We start from the raw sequence: 22,036 nt of genomic DNA on the forward strand, positions 1-22,036 counted from the left end.
CCTTTCATCAGATTGTAGGCTCTTAAAAATCCTCACCTGCCCTGTAATTAATGCTAAACAGCTCTGCTCCTGTTATTTAAATCAGTTGACTACAGTACCGAATTCTGAATATCACTTCATTACTACACTTAGAGTGAGTTTGCCCATCTTTTATTTCCAGGGGTTTAAAGTCGGAAGGATCCAGAAATAATCTGGAAGTACAAAATCCATGAGAGAAAAGCCTCCTAACAGTTTATTTTCAGAAGACCACAATGCAGAAACATTGTACGTTCTTATTTACCACCAGTCTGTGTAGAAAAGAATAGTCTGTGCTATTTTTACAGTTTTATTTTGACTGGCTCTAAGTATATGCATATTTCTTACTTTACTTTTTAGATATTATATGCAATATGCATTTGTTATATGTTATTTATCATCACTCAAACACCAGGAGTGAATATAAAACACATGAAAACGGCAGTATAATAATAGAGCATGAATTTCATCACTTCTATTAGGAAAGTAGGCCAATACAGGTCATGCTTCAAGACTAAAAGTTATCTAATTGTCACTTATTTGGGGGGAGGGGGGGAATACTGGCCATCTGTCCAGCAAGTTTTAGGTCAGCAGTTTCCAGGACTGGATGCAGTCAATTGGTGTAGTGGTTTTTATTAATCTGCAATTTATCTTGCCAAACTTAATGTTTTTGAAAAAACTGCCATTGTTTTGATTTTTTTTTTTTATATATTTTATTGTTTCCTCTAAGTAAGAGGGAGGAATGAGAGAAAATTCTGCCAACTTAGCTATTTTGAAGCTTTTTTAAATCTATGTTAACAGTAGCTTTTAATGATTAATGTGAGCAAATGTCTTTTAGTGCTGTCTGCCAGTGGAAAGTGTATCTGAGCTTGTTCAAGTGCTATTAATGAAAATGCGAAAGGCAGCGAGTTGTTATTGCTGCTGCCATTAGTTACTGTTGTTCTGAATCATGTGATTTGATGCAATGCGCTGTTATTGCTGCGCATCTGGTAACGCAAAAGGAAAACCAAGCGAGAGCGAGATCTCTACCAGTTAAGAATAAATCTGTTTTAAGCTGGAAGAAGCGTACTATTTTCCCAGAACAAACAACAACAAAAAAAAAACTCTCCAGAACTTTTAGTCATTGTTAGATTTCTAGGAGGAAGTCTTTAATGTGAAACTGATAAGCCTGCCAATGATATGGGTTGTGACTTGTTAGCAAAATAAATCCAAAACATTGCATTGCCATAAGAGTGATTTTTCTAGTTGTTGCTTCCCCTGCCACACCCCTTCTTCTTGTTTCTGGATGATCTCCTTTCTGCAAGGAGAAAAGCACAGTATACCAACACACCACCTGGACAGCCCCCAGAGGCCTAAACAATGATTTATTCATTTTTAGGAGGGATTGAGGCTCTCCCTTAAAATGCCTTTGTGCATCATGTTGCACTAGAAAGGAAAGTATCTTAAAACAACAGCTCTAGTTTCTCCTTGCTACAAGGTAGATGCTGCAAAAGCAAAACCCAGTTTTGTTCCTTATCTGTCTGCACTGACCTGTGTTTTCATGCTTGCCTGGTAAGGAAAAGACAAAAAAAAAAAAAAAAAAAAGATTGGGGAAAAATATGAGTGAGAACAAAAACTTACTATGGTTAGGTAAATGGCACAATGAAGTGTCATGAGCATCCTATAGAAATCCTAGACTTTCTCAACATAGGTGAGACTGATTTATTGTGGTCACAGAAGTTGCGTTTTTGACCAGGCAGCCAAGCTGTAGCTGAAAGTAAACTGTTAAGAAGAGTGAACTCGCAACATGGTTGAAATAACCTCAAATAATGTCAATTAAGTGTATCCGTTTGAATAAATACTTCATTTCTCTGGTAAAATCATTCCAGAGCATCATGCTACTGGGGTTTATGGGGCTGCTGTCAGAATGACTCATACTGTGTATTCCTTGGAATAATGCAGCTTGAGAGGAAACTCAAAAGGTTCCTGTTTTTCCATGGCTTTTAGCATCCATGCTTCAGTCCATTAAAATTGAGATTTCTTAACACTTTTAATGAGAATCAAGAAGGCATCATCAGGTTAGTTTCTGAAGGAAACCCAGAGTACTCTGGTACCCAATTGATGCATCAGTGAGTCCCCTCTTACAGCTGGTGTGTGAGACAGACACCTGCTTTTGTTACAGGACGATATTCAAACCTCAGCTCTGCTTGTGTCTAGTTATTAGGGAACCTGAAGAGAAAGGGCTCTATTTGAGAGTCCACACCAAGAAAGGGAAAAAAAAATATTACAGGAGATAAATTTGGAAAACTTTGGCACAAGGTATATATAGTAGAGTAGACTATATCTTTGTAGCAGATGTTGTAATTGAACATAAAATCAACCCTACACCATATGATTACTACACTTGGTAACTTAACCTTTAAGCAAGAAGCTGTACTTCACAATAATTTTTTTTGTGGTTTATTTCTTTAACTTGGAAACAATGAGTAAAACAGCAATAAAAACTTGGTAAATGAAACAATGCAAATATTTTTTCTGACTTGTCTGCACATAACACAGCATTTATTTTCTAGAAGCAAAACTTATTTCTTTCAAAACAAGTATACTGAGTGTTATTAGACATGTTGCACATCAATAAAGTCTACACCTTCAGACTTTTTTTTTCTGATAATCTGTAAGCTTTACATTTTTCACTAGTTTTGTGGGGATTTGCTGAGGGGAGAGGAAAATGAGACAAAATCAGAACTCTTTCATGGGAAAAGAAAGGAAAGGGGAAACCAGTTAATCAATTGTAACATCAGCAGAACTGTCCAACAGATCATTATTATGTCTACTGCCTCACTTTTTTTCCTGTCTTCTTTAAAGCTTAGGAACACTTGCATGGCAGAAGAAACCTTTGTAAATTTTCAACCCTTCTATTTAAGGTACTGATGAATTATTGGCATTCAAAGTCTGAGTTTTTGATGGAGCTTTGATACAAGGAAGTGGGGCTAAGAATCTCTTTCCATGTACATGTAAATAATTCACTGTGCTTCATCAAAACACGGCTGTGTTGGTTCTTGAATCCTCACAGAACTGTCAATATTAATTGGAAAATGTAAAACAACATTACTAAAGTATCACTGAGTATAGGTAAAAGGAAGGGTTTGGAACGTGGAAGTTAGGTGAACTGTACTGAATGCCTATTTATATCCTTATATCTGCTATTTTAAAATCAGCACCTAATCAAAAATAATGATCAATTTTAGGAGAGTGTTTTGCTCCTTATAATGCTAGTAAAACCTAATCTTAATAGTTAGCCTATCTGCTCTTTCGGTGTTGGATTTAGTAAGAGGTAGTGGCTGGATAAGGAGCTTGCTCCGTTTGGGGACCAGGAGTCTGGCAGACGAAGAGCAGTGTGAATGTCCCAGCCTACCCACATCCTCATGGAAAAGCACATATGTAGGCAGAGAGTAGTAGTCCTGAGGGCACGGGCTGCATAGAGTAGCTGCAGAAGAAATGTTTTTTAGCTGTTCTAGTGATAGGAAATATCACAACTTCCTTTTAATTTGGTATAACACATTAGCTTGTGATGAATTGCATTGATGTCATTAATGGACTGGGATGTGGCTAGTCCCAACGAGTCATTTGAGTTGCACCTTTTAAAATGAAAATTGGATATAAACTCTGCTAAAATCCTCATTGGGATCTACCTTCTCAGAGCGATATCTAGTTCTTGTATGAACAGTGAATACCGAGAAAACACAAAGTCAGTGTGTCCTGAAGACCTAGAAACCAGACAGCCAATAGCAAGATTCAAATACATATTTTTTTATTTTTTTATTTTTTTGGGGGGGTGGAGGGGAGGAAGATTACACAACTTATTTTTAACTGCAAGGTTTTTAAGGTTTTTACTTTTGGTTAGTGGATTTGTGGTTGGCAATACTGACACTTCTTTCTTAAAAATGTGAATGTCTTACTGGGTTTCTTATAGCAGCACATGCTAAAAATAGCCATTGTTCTCCCCAGCCTAAATAAATAAAAATCTTCAGAAAAAGAGACAAATGCTTTGTATTTCCAATTGTGTTTTAAAAGCAGCGACAAGAACCTTCTAATTTCCTTTAGTTTTATAAGAGTGGGAATGATTTAGTCATTAAAAGGAGTGAATGCTTTTGGCCAACATCTGGGAATCAAGTGGAGTTGTTTTTGGCTTGCCCTTCTGTGTCAACAGGGAGGCTGCGCTCTGAGACTCTGTAATAGTTTTATTGTTATGCACAAACCAGAAAATAAGTCTAGTCAGATTTCTTTAGCTATGCCAATCTGCTAGGAGCAGAGGCAGAAGAAGCCAATATTAACTTATTTTTGCAAGGAGAGTAATAAGCAGGGATAGTTAAAGGTCACAGCACAATCTGCTGAGCAGGCTATGCATTCTTACATAGCCACTTGCCAGAAAGAAATCACACTTGAATGTTTTTTAATGCTCAGATTTGCTATATTTTCCCTGAACATTCTCCTTTTGTAAGCAGAAAATTTTATATTATATATATATATATATATATTCTTTTTTAATATATATGTATTTAATCTCCCATTTTCTAAAGGGACAGGGCTGCGTGGAGTACTTGTTTCATTTCATTTCTCTTTCCTCTTGCAAAGACCAGACTAATATATGTATGTGTCAATGGCGCTGTCAAAATATATTGAAGTGAGATCCATGTTCTCTGGGTCAGACTCTAAAAAAGAATACAATAGATCCAAGAATTTTGTTCTTTATCTAGTTGTGCCTGTTGTGGATGTGGATAGATGGTGGATATAGCTGAAAGATTTGCTTACAAACAAAGCAGTGAAGGCGAGTATTAAAACTGAGTGCAGAAGAGGTTAGGCAAGATGAGCAGCAAAGGTCTTCACTCACTGTACTGCAAGTGCTAGGTATTTGTTGTTGCATTTGGTAGGCTGCATCACGCTTCAGACATTTCTAGAGGAAACAGAGCTCACGTTATGGTGTGTGACCTCGCTGGGAGCCTGGGGTTGAATGTAATTTGTAAAAAGTTCCTGGCCACAGAAATCCTTTTCCTGTGTGACGTGATCTTCTTATAGGCTTTGCAGGCATGCAAGAACTGTTTCCATCACTGCACTCCATCTACAAGTAGGTCATAGGTCCCATCTGTAAATATTTTGGAAGCCAAGTTTTGTATACCATACAAGGTCTTACCTTCAGAGGCCTTTGAAGACAGTAGGGATGTTTACAAGGCACTGTAATTCTTTTTTGTACACCTATAAATATCCTTATTAGACAGATTTTTGCAATCTGGGAAATCAAATGAACTAATTCACCTGGAGCCCTAGATGTCAACACTGCATTTTCCTACGTGCATGGAACTTCCTTTAAACCTCAGCTGCGTTTCAGTCTGCAGGGACAGGGTACTGAGAACTGCACTGAGCAGTATCTGAGCTGTGGGAAGCCACAAGCTCCTCTGCTGGTGCAGAGATCTGAGTCTTCACATTCCTAAAGATGTTAGCAGAAGCCTTGATCTTACACCTGCTGCAGCTTTTTAAAATGTGTTTTTCTGCACTTTCCTCTCCATGCTTTCCCTGTAACACAACAGGTTGGCTTCTGTTAAAGAATTTGATGGGGAAAGTCTGTTCATTTCTTTGTAGTTGTTACAAATCCACGTTCTGAGTGGTCTTGCTCTTTGTGATTAATCTATAGCTTTAAAATAATGGAAGCCCTCAGGAATAATTTTAGGTTTGTGATGCACGCTGTACCTGACCGTTTTATGAATATTTAAGTCCAGCAGTGATGTTTCAGTCAGACTGCAAGCTGACTGGAGAAATATGGGAGAAAACATGGAGAAATATGGGAGCACTCTGAGCCCTGACGGAGGCAGGAGGATGCTGGGGGGACATTCAGACTTGGTGCTGTGGCTACAGTTCTTCCTGTACCCGAGAAAAGGATCTGAGCTACCTTCTGTGGCATTGCACTGTATAAAAGCACCGTCAGCTAGGATGTCTTTGCCATACGTAGGATTTGCTAAGTCACCTTTGCTTTTGCTTTCTTCTAAAATAGCTTGCTATGCGGTGCTCTGACTGGGGATGTGGCAGATAAATGTGCCCTTATCACATGTCTTTAAAATAATTGCATGCCCTTTGCAGATGGGAGTTTATAAATGGTAAGTCTGGAAAAGCATTTCCAGCATGCTTCATTCAGCTTCCGTGTGATGCATGGTAAGCATGACACCTGAAGTTGTTTTTCAGTAGCTGCATATATAAGATAGAGCATACAGAATACTGCATGACTTGCTGATTTAACGTCATGGGAACTTTTTTTTTTTCAATAACCCAACTGGGATACAAACATGCATTTACTTACATCTTCTTGTTATCAGTGTTTCAAAAGGCTGGGACCAACGTAGTACTTCCTCCAAAGACGCTCTTTAGGGGGAAAAAAGAGAAGGAGGTAGGATTATCTATGGCTAAATATTGAAAAATCTGTCCCTTGATTTAAACAAGACATAAGAATCTTGCATTTAAAAAAGCTTTTCTGTATGTCCCAAATTTGTGCTCACTATGCCAAAGCAAATATTCTCAATATAGCAGGTACAGTTCTATGTTGAGGTGCTCCCATATAATTCCTCTGGAAATGGTATTCACTTCTTTAGAGCTGTGCTTAGGTTAAGCGCAAGCCAACTGCTGGCTTTCTAGAATGTAATTTCTTTGGGACAGGAATTATAATGATTTGTGTATGAAATGATAATGCTTGTATTTAGTAGCAAAATCTTTTAGGGACTCAAGCTTTTATTGTAATTTTTAAAGGCCTTCTATGTCCAAGTTGCCAGATAATTGTTTTACCAGTGGAGAGTTGAAAATAAGCTCTGAATTTAAGATAAATAATGCAAGCATAATACAATTTGAGCTGAAAGGGACATCCTCTCTATCTCTCTCCAGCTGTTTACAGTGTGGCATGACACATTATTACTAATCTAGACGCGGTTCTTGAAGATGACTAAAATCAGATTTCTTTGGTATTTGTTATTCTCAAGTGACAATTTCTTAAGATTGTAGGAGTTTCCTGCCCAACTCCGGGAAGAAGTATGGAAGTAGTTGGGTGAAAGACTAAACAGTAGAAGGAAAAACAAATGTTTGATAGTGAGATTGTAGGTGCACGTAGCTCCTTTCACACTAACCAATTTTTAAGCTTTGCAATTCTAGGATCTCAACACTGGTAACTTGGAAAAAATGCTCATGCTTATGTTACTAGAAGAAAACAGGGATGTATTCCAATGAGTGCTTTCCATTATGAGTCAGCCAAATTGGGAAGAGATCTATTCTCTGAGTGTTCCCTTTTCACATAAGTTATAACTTCAGTGATTCTGAAAATGTAGTATGTAAAAGGTGCTTAGTATCACAGAATATGTGTGTGTGTGTATACACTTATTTCTTAATTAAAGCAAAATCAGGTTTGGTATGCAGGCTGCATGATGCTTCATAAGCTTCTGCTGCACAACAGACATCAGAAGCTGTGTAGCTTTTGAAATTGGTCTTTACTCATTTATCTTTAACTTGATATATTTCTCACTTTTTCTTTCTCAGCACGTGCTGTGGCTTGCTGGCTATTATGTCAAGCTTCACCACGCTGACCTGATCAGAGAAATATCCAATAATAGAAATTTTACCTCTGTCAAATTGCAGTGTTAGTAACTCTTGCCTGTATGCTTAATTTTTATCAGAAGATTATTTTTCCCCTTTCCTCATGAGCTACTGGCCCTCCTCTCTGTAAACTTGTGAAGTACGTGATTATGGGAGGTGAGTCTTAAGGAAAAGAAGCATTCAAAGGACTAGAGAGCTGCTTCTGAGTCATATTCGCTGTTACTGACGCAGATGATTTTTCACCCCTGTCAGCAATAGCACTTGTATATAGAACAAGTGACAATCTAGTCTGTCTCACTGAGTATCATCAGCTGGGCCATCTTATTTCCATGTCTATTTGCCTTTAGCATTAGTCTTTGAAGCAGAAAGAACACTGCCTGATAGGGCATCAGACATGGAGGGAAAGCTTTTTACTTTTTTCTTTCCTTTAATACAATGAATGTTAGGAAGGGAAATGTGAACGTGATTTACTGGGATGTGTATTAAAGCTACTCTCATAGCTGCTGTGCTGACCATAATATTTTTGCTGCATTTATTTGCAAGATGATTCAATTTACTGGAGAACAATATTACACTGAAAAACTAATTCTCCAAAAATATCTGAGGGCTTTATAGCTGGGACTTGAAAATTTTACATAGCAGTGCTATTGCAATGCCTTGTGGGAGCTGTAGTTCACTTATTGGGCTCTCCCCAGTGCAAGGGGCTTCCCTGGCTGCACTGCATCATTTTCCTTTTGGCTGAGCTGTTACTGTGTGGGGGAAAAAGTCCTTGTCTAGGAGGCACTTCTGGATGTGCTCTCTGGATTTCTGATGTGCTGTCATTTAGCTTCACTCAAATGATAGGAGTCAAAAGAAAGACCTATTCTCAGTACTGCAGTGGAACACTCCTTTGGCTCCAGTCAATAAATCAGCACAGTGCACGAGTGGGTACCAGTTCTTTGGCAGGTGTCTTGGATGGAAGCGATGTGTCGCACTGACTAAAGTTCTGGCTGCATGAAAAGTCACGTTATATAATGAGATGTTATTGGTTTGAGGAACAGTTTTAATTTGACTTTGAGGCTTTCAATAAAATGTTGTGTCCCAGGGTTTGCTGAGTACACATACTCACTATGTAGGCAACCAGGGCTTTGTGGTTCTCTTTTCTCTTTACATAAGAAATATTTCCAAATAGGACAAAGCTAGCTGTTTGTTTGTTTATTATTATCATCATCTTATATTTATCTTTTTAGAACTTCTTCATTCCACCAAAGTACAGTCTGTTTCATTAATCTAATGTTACTTGTTACTGCTGGGAGTAGTGTTACTCCTAAAAACAAAACAGGTATAGTACCTACTGCTGTAGTGCAATTGGTATCAATTTTAAATTGGCTAAACTTCATAAATGCAGCCTGTGATTTTGCCTACAATTTTATACTATTTTCTGTTGTGAATGGTAACAAATCTACATCTTAACTACTCATATGTAGTAGTTAAACCAACTAGTTTAGGGCTACAGGAGCTGTTTTCACCAAATACATACAAATAACATATGAGTGAACAAAAAGCTATTATATAAGATTTTTATTGTAACAAGGTGACAACCCTTCTAACATGTAGGGATCCGTGCTTCCTGCAGGTCTTGTAATCAAAAAGAAAGTCACCTGGTTACAAGATTTTCAGGTGAATTACCTGTCTGATGAATTGAAGACATGAGTTTATTCACTTCTGTACAAGATCTAAGTGATACTGATCTGGAAATCACTATTTAGCAGTCATTATATTTTAGATAGGAAAACTATCAGGAAAATTGTTGGTAGATCACAGTACACTTGATCTATTTTCAAGCTGCAACACAAGCCTTGATTCTCAGCTTCCTTAAATGTTAAAATGTTCAATTTATTAGTTGCATCTGTAGGGATAAGATCCCAAATTTCTTGACTTGTTTTCTTGTTTCATTGTTTTCTGTTAATGCAAAAGGCCTTACTACCTTTTGGGCATGTCTGCTCTGTTCGTGCTGGTGCCTAGCTGCTTGCCACAGGCAAAAAGTGTTTGTGATTTCTATCAGAAGAAGTTCAGTTGGACTCTGCACCACTGTTACATGCTGTTTGCTCTGAAATTATCTTGACATCTGTACCCATCAGCTGTAATGAAATAAAGCTGTGTGTTACTTGGTTGAAATCTTGCATGTATTGTCCAACTTTTGTGACTAATATTTTCTGTTCCTATATCAAAGTTCTTTATGCAAAGTTTGAAGTTCACGTTGAAATGAGGTGAGTTGCACTTAAAAACAAGATTGGCCCTCTTATGGGCAACATCACAAAGCAGGAACTTTGTATTGTTATGGAATAATAAAAATATTATTTTTCTGCTCTGACCCATCAGTGTGAGGGGTTTTATACGCCTGTAACTTGGTATTTAACAGATCCTGAGTGATGGTAGAACAGAACTTTGTTTTAACTTGTGTGAGGACCTTTGTTATTTTTCTCATAGCTGTTGCCCAGGTTATGACCTCATTTTAAATTAAGCCTGGAGTCATCTACGTTTCATTTATTCTTCTCTAAGTGTTTCAAATGGAAGCAGCCCTGCAGTGCAGCAGCACTGCAGTTGCTCTCTTCATGCCTGTGGTAGACTTGTATTAAAACTAGGGCTTGGGGAATAAGAACCAGATCTTAGGGTCCTGGTAAATCATAGGAAGAAGGGGAAAAAAATATTTCTAAAGGGCTTGTCTGTCCTTTCTGGGGGTAGTTGTGACCTCTGGGGATTTGCCAGTATGTACACTGGGCATGCTGACTGGGTCAGGAGGGAACGGCCGGCCTACTCCATCCGACAGCCCAGCTGTGCAGTGAGCTGTTTCCGCGGATCTTATCTCTCCGTTTTGACTCATCGTTCTTTTTCTTCTACTGTGGCTCCTTGGCAAAGCATAAACTCAGCACTGTTTGAACTTCAGCTGAAGTTTGAGGTGACAATAAATCAGTATGCTCGCTTGTTTTATTGCAGCTCACCCACTGGTATTGAGGCCTAGTGTAGAAGGATGAAATAAATTTGTTTTGACCTTTTTTTTTTTTTTTCCCCCAATACATTTCTTTTTAACATTAAACTGAAGAAAGTTCTTCATAACTACTCTTGACTTGACAGCAGGAGGAAATTTTAGTGCAAGATTAGCAGCCTATGTCATATCTTGTGGTTTCATTGTGTCCTTCAAGTTGACCATGTCCTAAAGCAGCCTCTGGAATGTAATGGTTATCCACAGTGCCTCAGCGTTGGGTGGTTGACTTGCTGGCACACATATCCTTAGATGAGCACACAGGAACTGTAAAACCAGACAATCTGGCTGGCTGGAAGGTCCTCAGAAATGGAGGGACCCTGAAGGGCTACGGATGTGCCTGCCTGCCACCACCACATGTCCCAGCCACTGCAAGGGTTCTGTCCTGTTGCAGGACTGCTGCCATTCCTGCTTGCTGTTACTTCAATGCAGCTTGTGGCAAACTTGTTAAAAAAGCTGTTTATTTTAGAGACAGCTGCTTTCCACTGTCCTTTTTTCATAGCTTGATACTCAGAATGTCACCTTTCTACTTTCCTTTCCAGAATATTTAAAGCACACAGGAACGATAGGTTTAGTCATTAAAAGGTATGCTTCTTCAATGAAATACTGCGATCAAGCCTGAACTATGCCCTCCCTCTTATTACATGGATATTCCACTAGATGTCATCTGACATCACCCTGAAGGAAAAGGCACAAGTTCCCTGCGCATCAGTTCAATGGGGTGGATCAAATCGGTTCATGAGGGTGGATGAACAGCCTCTGCAGAAACTTTCTGCAATTTGATTGCAATGGATGGTTTCACCTGGCTGGAAGGGGACTCCTTGTTCAAATAGGTCAGACAGTGAGACAAGCAGGCAACTGAAGCGTATGCGGAACAGGCTGGTTAACGTGGCTTCTGATACAGCCTTGCTCCTTTGAATCCTTCCTTACATTGGAAGGGTGTAGAACAACTTCAGCATCATGAGGGAGCATGGCATTTAGGAGCCAGTTATTGCTTGGTCCATTCAGTAGTTGAGATGGACATGCTTTTGAGAAGGAAAGTAAAATGAGGGAAACGGAAAAGCCAAAGAAACAAAATGGAGGAAAAAATGACTAGCAAGTCAGAGACGTGAAACTTGACAGTTGCTCTGTCCTGTTCTTTTTCCACAGATAACTGCCTAGTGCCAGCAAGCTGCAGCAGTATATACTGACCATCTTGATTACAGCAATTTTTTCCTCCTCAGTGAGGACAGTGCTTCCAGACAAACTCTTGCTCAAAGCTTTGTTTTTCTTCCTCTGTTCTTTCTTGTGTTAGCTTATTTAATATCGTTCTTGATAATTCTTACAGATTTTCTTTAGTTTTGTCTTGCCCTTACGTTCACTTTCCTATTTGTGTTTCTATTTTAATGCTCCTCTGTTCGTTAAACACCTCGCCCACCTACACCTGTTCCGCACTAATAAATTTGGATGCCCTCTGTCTCATTCTCTGTCTTGTACCCATTCTTTCCATCCACCTACACACTCCCTTGCTTGCCCGTCGCAGGAGAAAGGAGGTTGGGTAGCAGTACACCCACACGCTGGCATTCATGAATGTAGGAACACTGCTTGCATGGGCTTGCCTGGTATTCACCTTCTTGAGGCTGTGTCTTACAAGGGTATGTAAACATGAATGCTGAAGATGTGCCTGGAAACCTAGGACCAAGCACAGGAAGAGAAGAAAGACATTGAGGCCTCTTTTTAAAAATAAAATAAAAAAATTAAGGGCCCAAAGTGGATGTTCTGATCTAGGTGCTGTTCATACTCATTGCTCTTTGAGTGGATGCAGTATAGAAATAGTGGATCAAAGCTCTTCCTTTGCCTCTTCAGATAAGGTGCATTCAGATAAGTAATTGTAAGGTGCATAGCTTACAATTACTCACTGACTTAAAGAATTTGAGTAGTTTCTATATTCATGATTTCTTCAGGTTTTGGCCATAGAGTTGGACAGACTTTATGTTGCCAATGCTCTCTGCAAATTTGACAAAGAGTTGTCATCTTGATAAAAACCGACTGAAGTCAAGACAGAACTTATGAAAACCTTACATCAGTTGTATGCCATGTCATTTCTTCCCTTTTTTGTTCTGAAAAGCCCTCATGTCACCATGTGAGCCTGACATTCTATAGTCACTAAAGCAGAAGAGGAAATCATGCAACTGAATGCTTGGACTAGACATAACGTAAACCCTCAGCCCTCCCATTCCACTGGGTTTTGGAGAGGTGGGTACCACAGTTTGGGTACAAAGTACTGTGTGCCCTTAGCTCTCCATCAGACCACACATGCATAAAAGCACAGCAGTGTACAAGGCATACCTGTGCATCATGCAGGTATACTCATTTTCAAGATGCCAGTTCTCCATGGTTATGTCAGCATTAAGTGATTTTTTAATTTTTTTTTTTTTTTTTTTTTTTGTAGTTTGCTTTTACTGTGAATTTATTAATCACAGCTTGGTCCATGTAGGTCAGAATATTTGACCATGCTAGCCCAGGTACCCTAACTCCTGCTCTTTATTCCAGCATACAAACAGTTCCAAGTACGACTTTGGGCTGTGTTCAAACATCCTGTGTTTGTTGTTTCCTCAGATTGGCATGGATAAGCATGTTGTCTAGCTTAAACTCATTGCTGGTCACATTTGGTTCAATAGCAAGTCTCTTCTTCATATTTCTAAAGCTGTCTGCTTGACCTTTATTGGATGACAAACCATATATGAAATACAATGTGGCCTCTTTCCAAAAGTCTGAAAGTAAGAAGTATGAAATTCATGGGTTTGTAAGTTATTACCATTATGCACAGTGTATTTTATTTTGATAAGTTGTCCTCTAATTGCAGAAACCCTCCAACAACGCTTGGTAGATCTTAAGTCTCCTTTTTGTGACTAAGGCCTTTCAGACCGTGTTTATCTAAACAAAGCCAGGGGATAACCTGAATTCCAACTTTGTTTCTGAGCATCCAGGACAAATTTAAATCATCCAATGAAGCAAGAATTTGTCTGGCAATCTGTGCTCATGTCTAATGACTAAAGACTTCCTTTCAAGAAGCTTCATTTAGAAAGTTTACACTGATACAATTAACCCATGTCTCTGAATGGAAGATGAAAACATCTAATTTTCCACCTATTGTCATCTAGTCATCTTCGTGATCTTTGCTTTTCAAACCCATTTCACAACCACAAAGGAAATGATAACATCCAGAAAGTGCATTACTTCGGTGTTGGCACAGACGGATGGCATTTATGAGTCTAAGGTGAGAAGTTTATACTATTCTTCACCATCTTAGCTTGTCCTGGCCTCTAGCTTCTTTCACATTTTGTTGTGCAGGATGCCTCTAATAACAGGCTTTCATGGATGGTCTCTTCATTATATGTGGGAGACTAACACAATGTTATATCACATTTTCAATTCTATAATATTAAAACATCTATTTTGGGGAATGGATTTTCAGGAAGTTTTTCGAACTGGAGAGACTAAAATGAGCCTAGCAGTTTCACATTGTGTCTGCAAAGTTGGGCTCTTGAGTTCTTCCTAAAGAAAACTCTATACAGCTGTGAGAAGTTAACTCACTCTGAAAATCTGCCCTAAGGTGGCACCATGATTATTTTTTTCCTACTGAAACACTGACAAACACTGAAGATATTTCCTTGAGCAGTGGAAGGGAACTCTTAAAGACAAGTCTGAGTCACAACTGTCAAATCTTAGTTTCTCCCTGTACTGCATCCTGCTTTCAAGTACTGATCTGTAGCTGATGGCCCGTCTGATTCAATGGTTTTTCTCACAGTCAATACAAACAGAACTGCAAATTCCTTCTCTCTTATGGTATATTTGTTTCTGAAAGAGGAAAGTTAAAATTAAAAATCAACCAAACAAAGCAGGTAAGGTGTTTCACCCATTAAATATTTTATTATGTTGGCTGATAGAATCTGTAAGTGCAAAAACTTAATTCACTCTTGCACAAACCAATTCTGGAAAGTTTTAACAGGTAACTGGTGATCAACTCTAGCATATGTTGAAGAAGGACAGTTTCCACCAGTTACCTAACATATTTACCAGTATAGCAACCAGACCTTTTGTTCACAAGTTTCTCCGTGGGGGGCACGCTTACGGAAGGGCTGTGTAACATGCGCTGTTTTGGAAGAGTCTGCCCTGCTTGGCAGGGCATGACCCACAGCTGTGAAACCGATTTACAGCACCAAGGCTATTTATGTGCATGGGTGGGGGCAGGAGGAGATGAGTAAGAAATCACAAATGAACTTGATAGAGTGCATGCACCTTGTCAATGATCTGAGGTCACAAAGCTTAATCCCTTTGATCTGGATGTTCTCTTGTTTTTCAGAGCCCAAAAAAACTTCCATTTTTAGGTTCAAGGGAAGAATTCACTGTAAAATAAGCACCATATACTGCATTGTGAAAAAGATTTTGCAGAAATAATTTAAAAAAACACCTCCCCTAACTCTCAGCTGTTTTAAAGCACTTGTCTTAAAGTACTTTTAAAGCTGTTTCAGTTGTACCATTGAGCTATTACTTATAGCTGCTTCTCTCCATTAGGTAGATTAATATGGACAGCACAATAAATTTCTGTAAAATACGTTGAGATCTCCTGCACCTTGTTTAAACAACCGGCTTTGTATAGCCCTGCTGTAGCAACAGCTATGTAACACAGGGCTTGTGAGAGCATCCCAGAGATAGCTCTGCATTTCTGAGCGCTGTTTATCCCCCGGTGAAGCACGGCCGTGTTGCTCGAGCCCTGGAGGGGGCTGTAAGAGCTCTGGAGCTGGTGACCTGGGCACCTGACATGTGGGGCTAGTTTCAGGCCCTTACTGCAGGGGGATTTATGAGTTTTAGGGTTGTAAAGTAAAATTGCTGAATTGTAAGGAGCATAATTTATTTTCTTTTTAAAAACAAACAAAAACAAAAAAAAAATCATAACTAGCCATACTGTGAAATATGATTTCTGTCAGAAGCTTCATACAGGTGTTTGGCTAAATCATGGCAAAATAGTGCAGGTGTAGATTTGTGCTGTAAATTAAATTTGTGCCTATGCTAATTTTAAAAGGTTTACGAGGATAACATCAGTTAAAGGCACAGCCTGTGCAGAGTGTAGCTGACGTTGCATCTTTGACAGGCTTGTGGGGGCGCTTTGGAAGTGCTGTAAGGACACTGTGTGATGTACAAAGCAGATGTAGATAGCTGCTTCTTATTAATTCTGTGAGCATGTGACCAGTGCACACAGGGACCCGGTTTCCTAAGTAAATAATAATAACAATTAAAAAGAAAAAAAAATCACTGGCGGTACTCTTTTGTCTTCCGTGGCTTTCGAACTATGCGAACAGTGACGTTTGGTACATGCTAAGTGTGTCAGCAAAGATGAGGATGCCCCTGGTGTGGGAGGCAGTGTTATTTCCTACTTCACAGGAACTCACTTTATTCCTACTGATCTTGGAAATTCAGCTTATCTAAGAGAGCTGATTGGAGACCAGTTCACGTTGTTTCAGGAGAATTCAGGCTTTGCAGTCGGAGACTCCCCCGGGTATATGCATGCTTGTTCTCTCTCTCTACACTAGTTTTAGAAGTAGGAGGCTGTGCTTTGCGGTGGCTGCCAGGCTGCTATGACAGTAGGCGATGGAGGAAGCTGGCAGCAGCTGCCATGTAGCCTCCCGCAGAGCCTTTGTCCTCCCTTGGAGGCCCCGAGGTCCCCAAAGGGTGGCAGTGTGAGCGCAGTCTTCTCTCCCCACGAGAGGAGTCTGTGGGTTTACAGCTTTTCTCCATTTGGTACAGACTGGCAGAGTGTGCCTGATGAAGCTCATGTTGTTCTGGAAAGTGGAAAATCTGTCGGGCTGAGCTAGTCTTGTACTGCCACGTCTTGTATAGCCACACATGTGATAGCTGTCTCTCATGATGGTAACTCATCAAGACCAGAACACACTTGAATTCATTTTCATTACAAACTGTAATGTCATCACAAGATCTTAAGCACTTCAGATTTGGTAGTCCCTGTTTCTCTAGCTGCATAGTTTGAGTACAAGTGCAATTTTTCTTTCTTTGGTTCCCATCACTATCCAGTGTGGTACAGGCTATGCATAACATTGCATGTATTACAGAGTAAATTTAATGCTTTGTCTGCAATGAAATTAAACAACTATTGATATTAGTATTCATATTGGAAATTAGGCTGAATCTTGCTAAAATTAGTCTGTAGCATTAATACCATAAGAAATGTGAACGCTATTGAGTCACACCAGTTACTGCCTCTCTGTGTAAGTGAGCAAGATTTTATCTTCTGTATTCAACACATCACAGTTAATCCACTTTGATGCTGAAGTCAGTGATGAAATGGTATCTATATTTGAGATTTGACTCAAACTCCGGTAGCTGGGGGAGTATGAAAAATAAGCACGAAATTTGGACCTGCTTTTTCTTTTTCATTTGGGGGTGAGTGGGTGTTGTCTATGTAGGATCCGGTATTCCATATAACTAAGGCCATGTCTCTGTAAAGTGAGTAGGAGAGAGATAAAGGCCTGTGGGGTGAGAGGGGAAAAATAATATTTGAATAAGGAGATGGGAAGTAGTGACATAGTGGGACAGAAGGGAACCATGTGCTTCAGTACTTGTTTTGGCATGTTTCAGTAATTGTAATGGAAAGAAAACAAAAAATAAGATGGAAAATGACCATAACTTTTTTTCTGTATTTTGAGTAGATTTAATTGAAGAGTTGCTTATTATTTTGCAATAAATTAAACAGAAAAGATGCTACATATCTGCTTGTTGAATACAAACTTAAAAAAAAAAAAATGTACAGCTTATATAGTTCTAATATAACTTAAAATAGATCAATTTTAAAATAAGTCAATTTATAATATATACATAGCACAATATTATCATAGAGCTGCACTCACACTTATTAAGACTTCACAGATTTTTTTTAAAAAGCCATTAAAGAGTCTTGGGCATTTTCTTGTTATGCACAAAGTTGTCAGTTGTCCTTATTTTTCTTCTGAACTTGATCATCTTTTCCCAACACTCAGCGTGCTAATCTTGTGCTTCCTAATAACCAGCAGTTCTTTGGCATCTAAGACTTGGTTCAATGTTCACAGTGGAGTTCAAATAATAAATAGCATCCAGATCCTGTCTCATCTGCATGATGTATGTATGGCAGGAGAGGATTTTCTCCATGTACTGCTCTCGCCCTTGTAGCAGTCTTGCTAGCTTTTATCCTGCCTTCTCTTGGCCATGGAGCTGTTTGCATCTCACTCATACCTCCTCCCAGGGAGGGCATTCTCCTAGCCAAGATCCAGCCATCCTGGAGGATGTTTCCATGGGATATTTGACATAGTTTCTTTGCCTCTTCATTATCTCAACCCCTTTATTTTGAATTGTTGGTCTGCAGCTGGTTCAAAAGGTTCAGGTAGGCTTTGGATTTCAAAAATCTGGGATATGAATCCCTCTCCATAAGGACATACACAGTTTTCTGGGCTTCATCAAAACTTGTGTGAGTTGGGTCTTGAGCCCTTTTGGCTGTTGCTTCCCTCATATGATAGTCAATATTGATCTGTAAAGTAAAAAAAAATAATAATAATAAAATAAATGTCATCAACATCTTTAAAATGTACTCTTCTGCTGTATCTATCGCTTGGTCTTGTCAGTAAATAAATTCCCAGCCTTAGAACTCAGTGTGATATTCAGTATCAGAACTTCAAAATGAGGGAACTTGAAGTTTATATCCCAGCTACGCACAATAGAAATGCAGTTTCTTAAAAAGTCAGAGGCACTAGAGTTGAACAATAAATTACCATCTCCAGTGAAACCTCAAATTAAAACAAGGAGAAATCCTGCATAGAATGAGTCTCCAGTTAGAGGTATGTTCACTGTACACAACGTTCAATTCTCTAGCATGTCCCCATATTTTAAAGGACAACAAATAATCCACAGCTGTCTTACAAGCCAAGCTTACTCCAGCAGTCTGACCCCAAACACCAGCAGTAATTCAAACTGTGCTGACTCGGAGAGAACAGCGTCATGTGTCAAGCCACTAGTGCTGCAACTGAACTTCTGCTGGCGCTGTAGTAGTGCTGGCCTGTGTCGTGTGACTGCACTTGTGAGGTCTGATAGACTCGTGTCTGAAGGCACTAACGGTGCAAGCATGCACACAAAACATGTGGCTGTCATCTTCCTGAGTAAATGAATTTAAGTGCATCTCTCATGCTTCCTTCTCCTCAATCTCTAGAATCTCTTTACTGTAATTTTATATATTAATGCTTACCTGTTTAATAGCATCTGACTGGACAAACTCCTCGTAAATCCTCTCTGCTTTGCCATGTAAGTGATCAGACTTGGTTTTCTTGTAATCCTCACAGGCCAGCCAGAACTCGATGTTCTCCTCGCTGAACTCTGACTTCAGGAACTCCCGAAAGACACCTTGACCACCTACAGCCAACACAAATACGCCATATATAGCATGATGTTTGTGACCAGGGGTGATAAAAATAAATAGTTTATAGCAGGAGTGAAATCTCTGGTATAAAAATCTTGCCAAAATAGTGTTCTCCCTTTCTTTTTACATACTGCAAATACTCCAGTTCTAAGGGGGATGGGACTCTTCCTAATGGCATTCGGTGGCTTTTAGATCTAGACCCCGGGTACCAAAACATATCATCAGATTCTAGTCTTCCCTAAATAGACTGTCCTAGGGTATAGCTGAAGGCAGAATTCCAAGTTAAATCAGTGTTGTACAGGGACAGAACTGGTCAGAAAGCAGTGAATTGAGCTTTTGGGGGGTTATTTGCTATACTAGAGGTATGAAACAGGGCAGGGGAGACAAATTTTTGGAATCCAATTAGAATATTGGAGCTGTGAACAACTGAAATGCTCATTCTTTGTCAGTGTTTGCAGGATGCTACAGCTTTGCATATTTAGTAACAGATAAATTTTTATCTGCAGAATAAGAAAAAAAGTAGTAGTAAAGTAAAGTACTTACTTTGGCTGGCCAAGAGCTTTTCCAAAGACTGGGACCACTGCATTACTTCCTCTGCAGAAAGCCTAAATTGACAAAAGAAGGAAAAGGCTTTAGGTAAGAAATCACATTTCTCACTTGCATGTTTAAAGCAGACAAGTTTTATAATTAATTATTCTGTTTCAGAAATATGTAACACATTTATTAAACTCATGGCTTTCTCAGTGCAGATCTGAGAGCCCAGACTGAGGAAAAATAATTGGAGAAATGGAAAAACAGGCAACTGTGCAGTCACTCTGAATTCTGTTCCCTGAAAGATGAGCTGCTACTGTGACTATGACCAAATCCTTTTGAATCCGTACTACTGTTTCCATATATCTGAAATGAGACTTGTAATATCTTGGCTATTCCCTTGAGCATGAAGCATTTTTTCTTGTAAACCTTTACAGATTGGATATGATATGCCTCTGAAGAAGATAGATTTAAGAGAGGCTTCTTCTTCCCCATCATTTGATGCAAATATAATCATCACTAATAATGAATTTAGGAAGCAGAAATTATTAATGAAATTATAATATTAGTCCCTTTTGAAAATTTCAGGCACTATTTTGTTGTGTTAGAAATAATTTATTGGTCTAAGAGTAGTTTAGAAGCCAGTAAAAAGTAGTTGGAATATATAGCAATCTAACCATAGATCTACTTTTTGTACTTACACGACATTTCTGGAGTTGGAAGCCTTAATCCCAGATTCAAGATGCGGGACCATGCACTTCAAATAATTCTTGAGATCCGCACCACTGAAACCAATGAACAGACATTCTGTAATCCTTTACAATTGCAGTTGCATTTCATTTCTACATAAATTCCTTAAAGCTTAAATAGAGGCAAACAGCTCAATCCTAGGACTGAAGCCTGTGAAGTTGCATATCCATGTAATTCTTCTCAAAAGACTGACTGCCACTGTATCCAAAAATCTCATCCTGATTGCCTAAATTAATCAATTCGTTGGTTTCTATTAGCTCAAGCCACTTACAGTGATGCTATATTCCTGGGCTTTGAGCAAGCTTTGCAGTCAGTTAGCCTGAAAAAGGCGCTAATTCTTAATCTTCAAGATCTAGTGCTATTTTCACTTCTAACACATTAAAGTTTAGACTGAGACATGTATACTTACAAAGCCTTTTGCTTCTTTTTATGGATTTTGCCTTCTGCAAGCTTGCAGTCGTCTTTTCCATTTATTTCAGTCATGTTGTGGTGGGAGAAAAATAATCCTGGCATTTTACTTAGCCTTGATGCGAAGCGCCTTGCGCAGCGATAATCCTCCAAGCACCAAATGCCAGTTCCCTGACTGCTACCTCCTTTTATTGACGCAGGCAGCCCTGCTAGTTGGTGTGAACAGATCTGTTTATCGTGCAGCCTCACCGCAAACTGTGGAAGTTCCCTTTTTTCAGTGTGCGGTGACGTGAGTCTTTTGAGAAAGAAAACAGACAGCAGTGTCTCGTGGTCGAGGTTAAACCGGATGAAACTGAATTACTTTGGGTTTGTTTTGTGTGTCTGCGTTACACCCCCCATCAAAAAAAAAAAAAAAAAAAAAAAAACTTCATAACCTTGAATTCTTGTCCCTCTCTGATTGGTCTTTTCAAATCAGCAGTTCTTCTTTGAGTTTATCTAATGGGCTCCAAATATTGCAGTTTAATCTTGACAGAACTCACCTGCTACGTGTCTGTTATACCAGGTGTGCTCTGAAATTGCATACTCTTGCTTCAACCCATCAAATCAGTTGTAAACTAGGAATGAGTGCTTTCAGATATACCAGTATTAACATTCCCTATGTAACAAACTATTTGCTAGTTGTGTATGTACCAGTTGCTCTTCAAACAAGAATACTCTTAGGCGTCTGATTTGTTCAGCCCCAAAAGCACTGCAAATGTTTGAAAGTAATTTTCATAGGAAAGGGTTTTGTGTAGTGAAAATTTGGGGAAATTCCATTTAATTTCTCCAAGTCAGATTATTTGGAAGTACACTGACATATTTCAGGAAAGTCTCTGAAACATGAGGTGATTCAGAACGGTCTAAAGATTGATGTGAGTTACAGAGCTGTTGTTTGTAAAGGCAATGTGAACACTACAGGCTGTTCCAGGGAGATGTGCATTTTTCAGATCTACTTGAATTCCACTGCAAAGATGACACCATGGATATAAAGCAAGATGAATTAATTGTTACCCTGAAAAGATAGAAATAGCCTCTGTTTATTTGTCTGGGTTGCTTTAGAGGTGTAAGTACTTCATCTGGTCCTTGGACATATCCATGTTTTGTTTTTTTTCTGGACAATTTCAAAAATGTTGTGTTCTTAGATAATGCTTACAGCTTTGATTAGCTCATTAGCTCTTAGAAATAGCTCACAAATGTTTTGTACAAGGCTGCGTATGGCTGTGGTT

General features: G+C 39.0%; 1 protein-coding gene and 1 long non-coding RNA gene across 3 annotated transcripts in view; one reads left to right on the top strand and one right to left on the bottom strand.

The window, feature by feature from the left end:
* Positions 1-20,767, top strand: part of LOC311440822 — a 38,392-nt gene extending 17,625 nt beyond the window's left edge. For both annotated transcript variants that reach the window (XR_014695606.1, XR_014695607.1), the window contains exons 2-3: positions 19,589-19,718; positions 19,827-20,767. This is a non-coding gene — a long non-coding RNA (uncharacterized lncRNA). The remainder of the gene's footprint in view (positions 1-19,588; positions 19,719-19,826) is intronic.
* Positions 17,550-21,007, bottom strand: RGS1 (regulator of G protein signaling 1). Its single transcript, XM_084528180.1, has 5 exons — positions 20,773-21,007; positions 20,315-20,398; positions 19,626-19,687; positions 18,912-19,075; positions 17,550-18,200 (listed from the first exon to the last, which is right to left on the bottom strand). The coding sequence occupies exons 1-5, from the start codon at positions 20,874-20,876 to the stop codon at positions 18,015-18,017; spliced, it is 600 nt and encodes a 199-aa protein (XP_084384306.1). The 5' UTR covers positions 20,877-21,007; the 3' UTR covers positions 17,550-18,014.
* Between the last annotated feature and the right edge of the window lie 1,029 nt (positions 21,008-22,036).

The sequence above is a fragment of the Aythya ferina genome (genome assembly GCF_964211825.1).
Source record: "Aythya ferina genome assembly, chromosome: 8".
NCBI lineage: Eukaryota > Metazoa > Chordata > Aves > Anseriformes > Anatidae > Aythya > Aythya ferina.

Coding starts and splice junctions, on each gene's coding strand:
- RGS1 (XM_084528180.1), bottom strand. CDS start 20,876: ATGCCAGGATTATTTTTCTCCCACCACAACATGACTGAAATAAATGGA. Junction 20,399..20,772: donor AAAAAGAAGCAAAAGGCTTT/GTAAGTATACAT, acceptor CATTGGTTTCAG/TGGTGCGGATCTCAAGAATT. Junction 19,076..19,625: donor AAAGCTCTTGGCCAGCCAAA/GTAAGTACTTTA, acceptor TGTTGGCTGTAG/GTGGTCAAGGTGTCTTTCGG.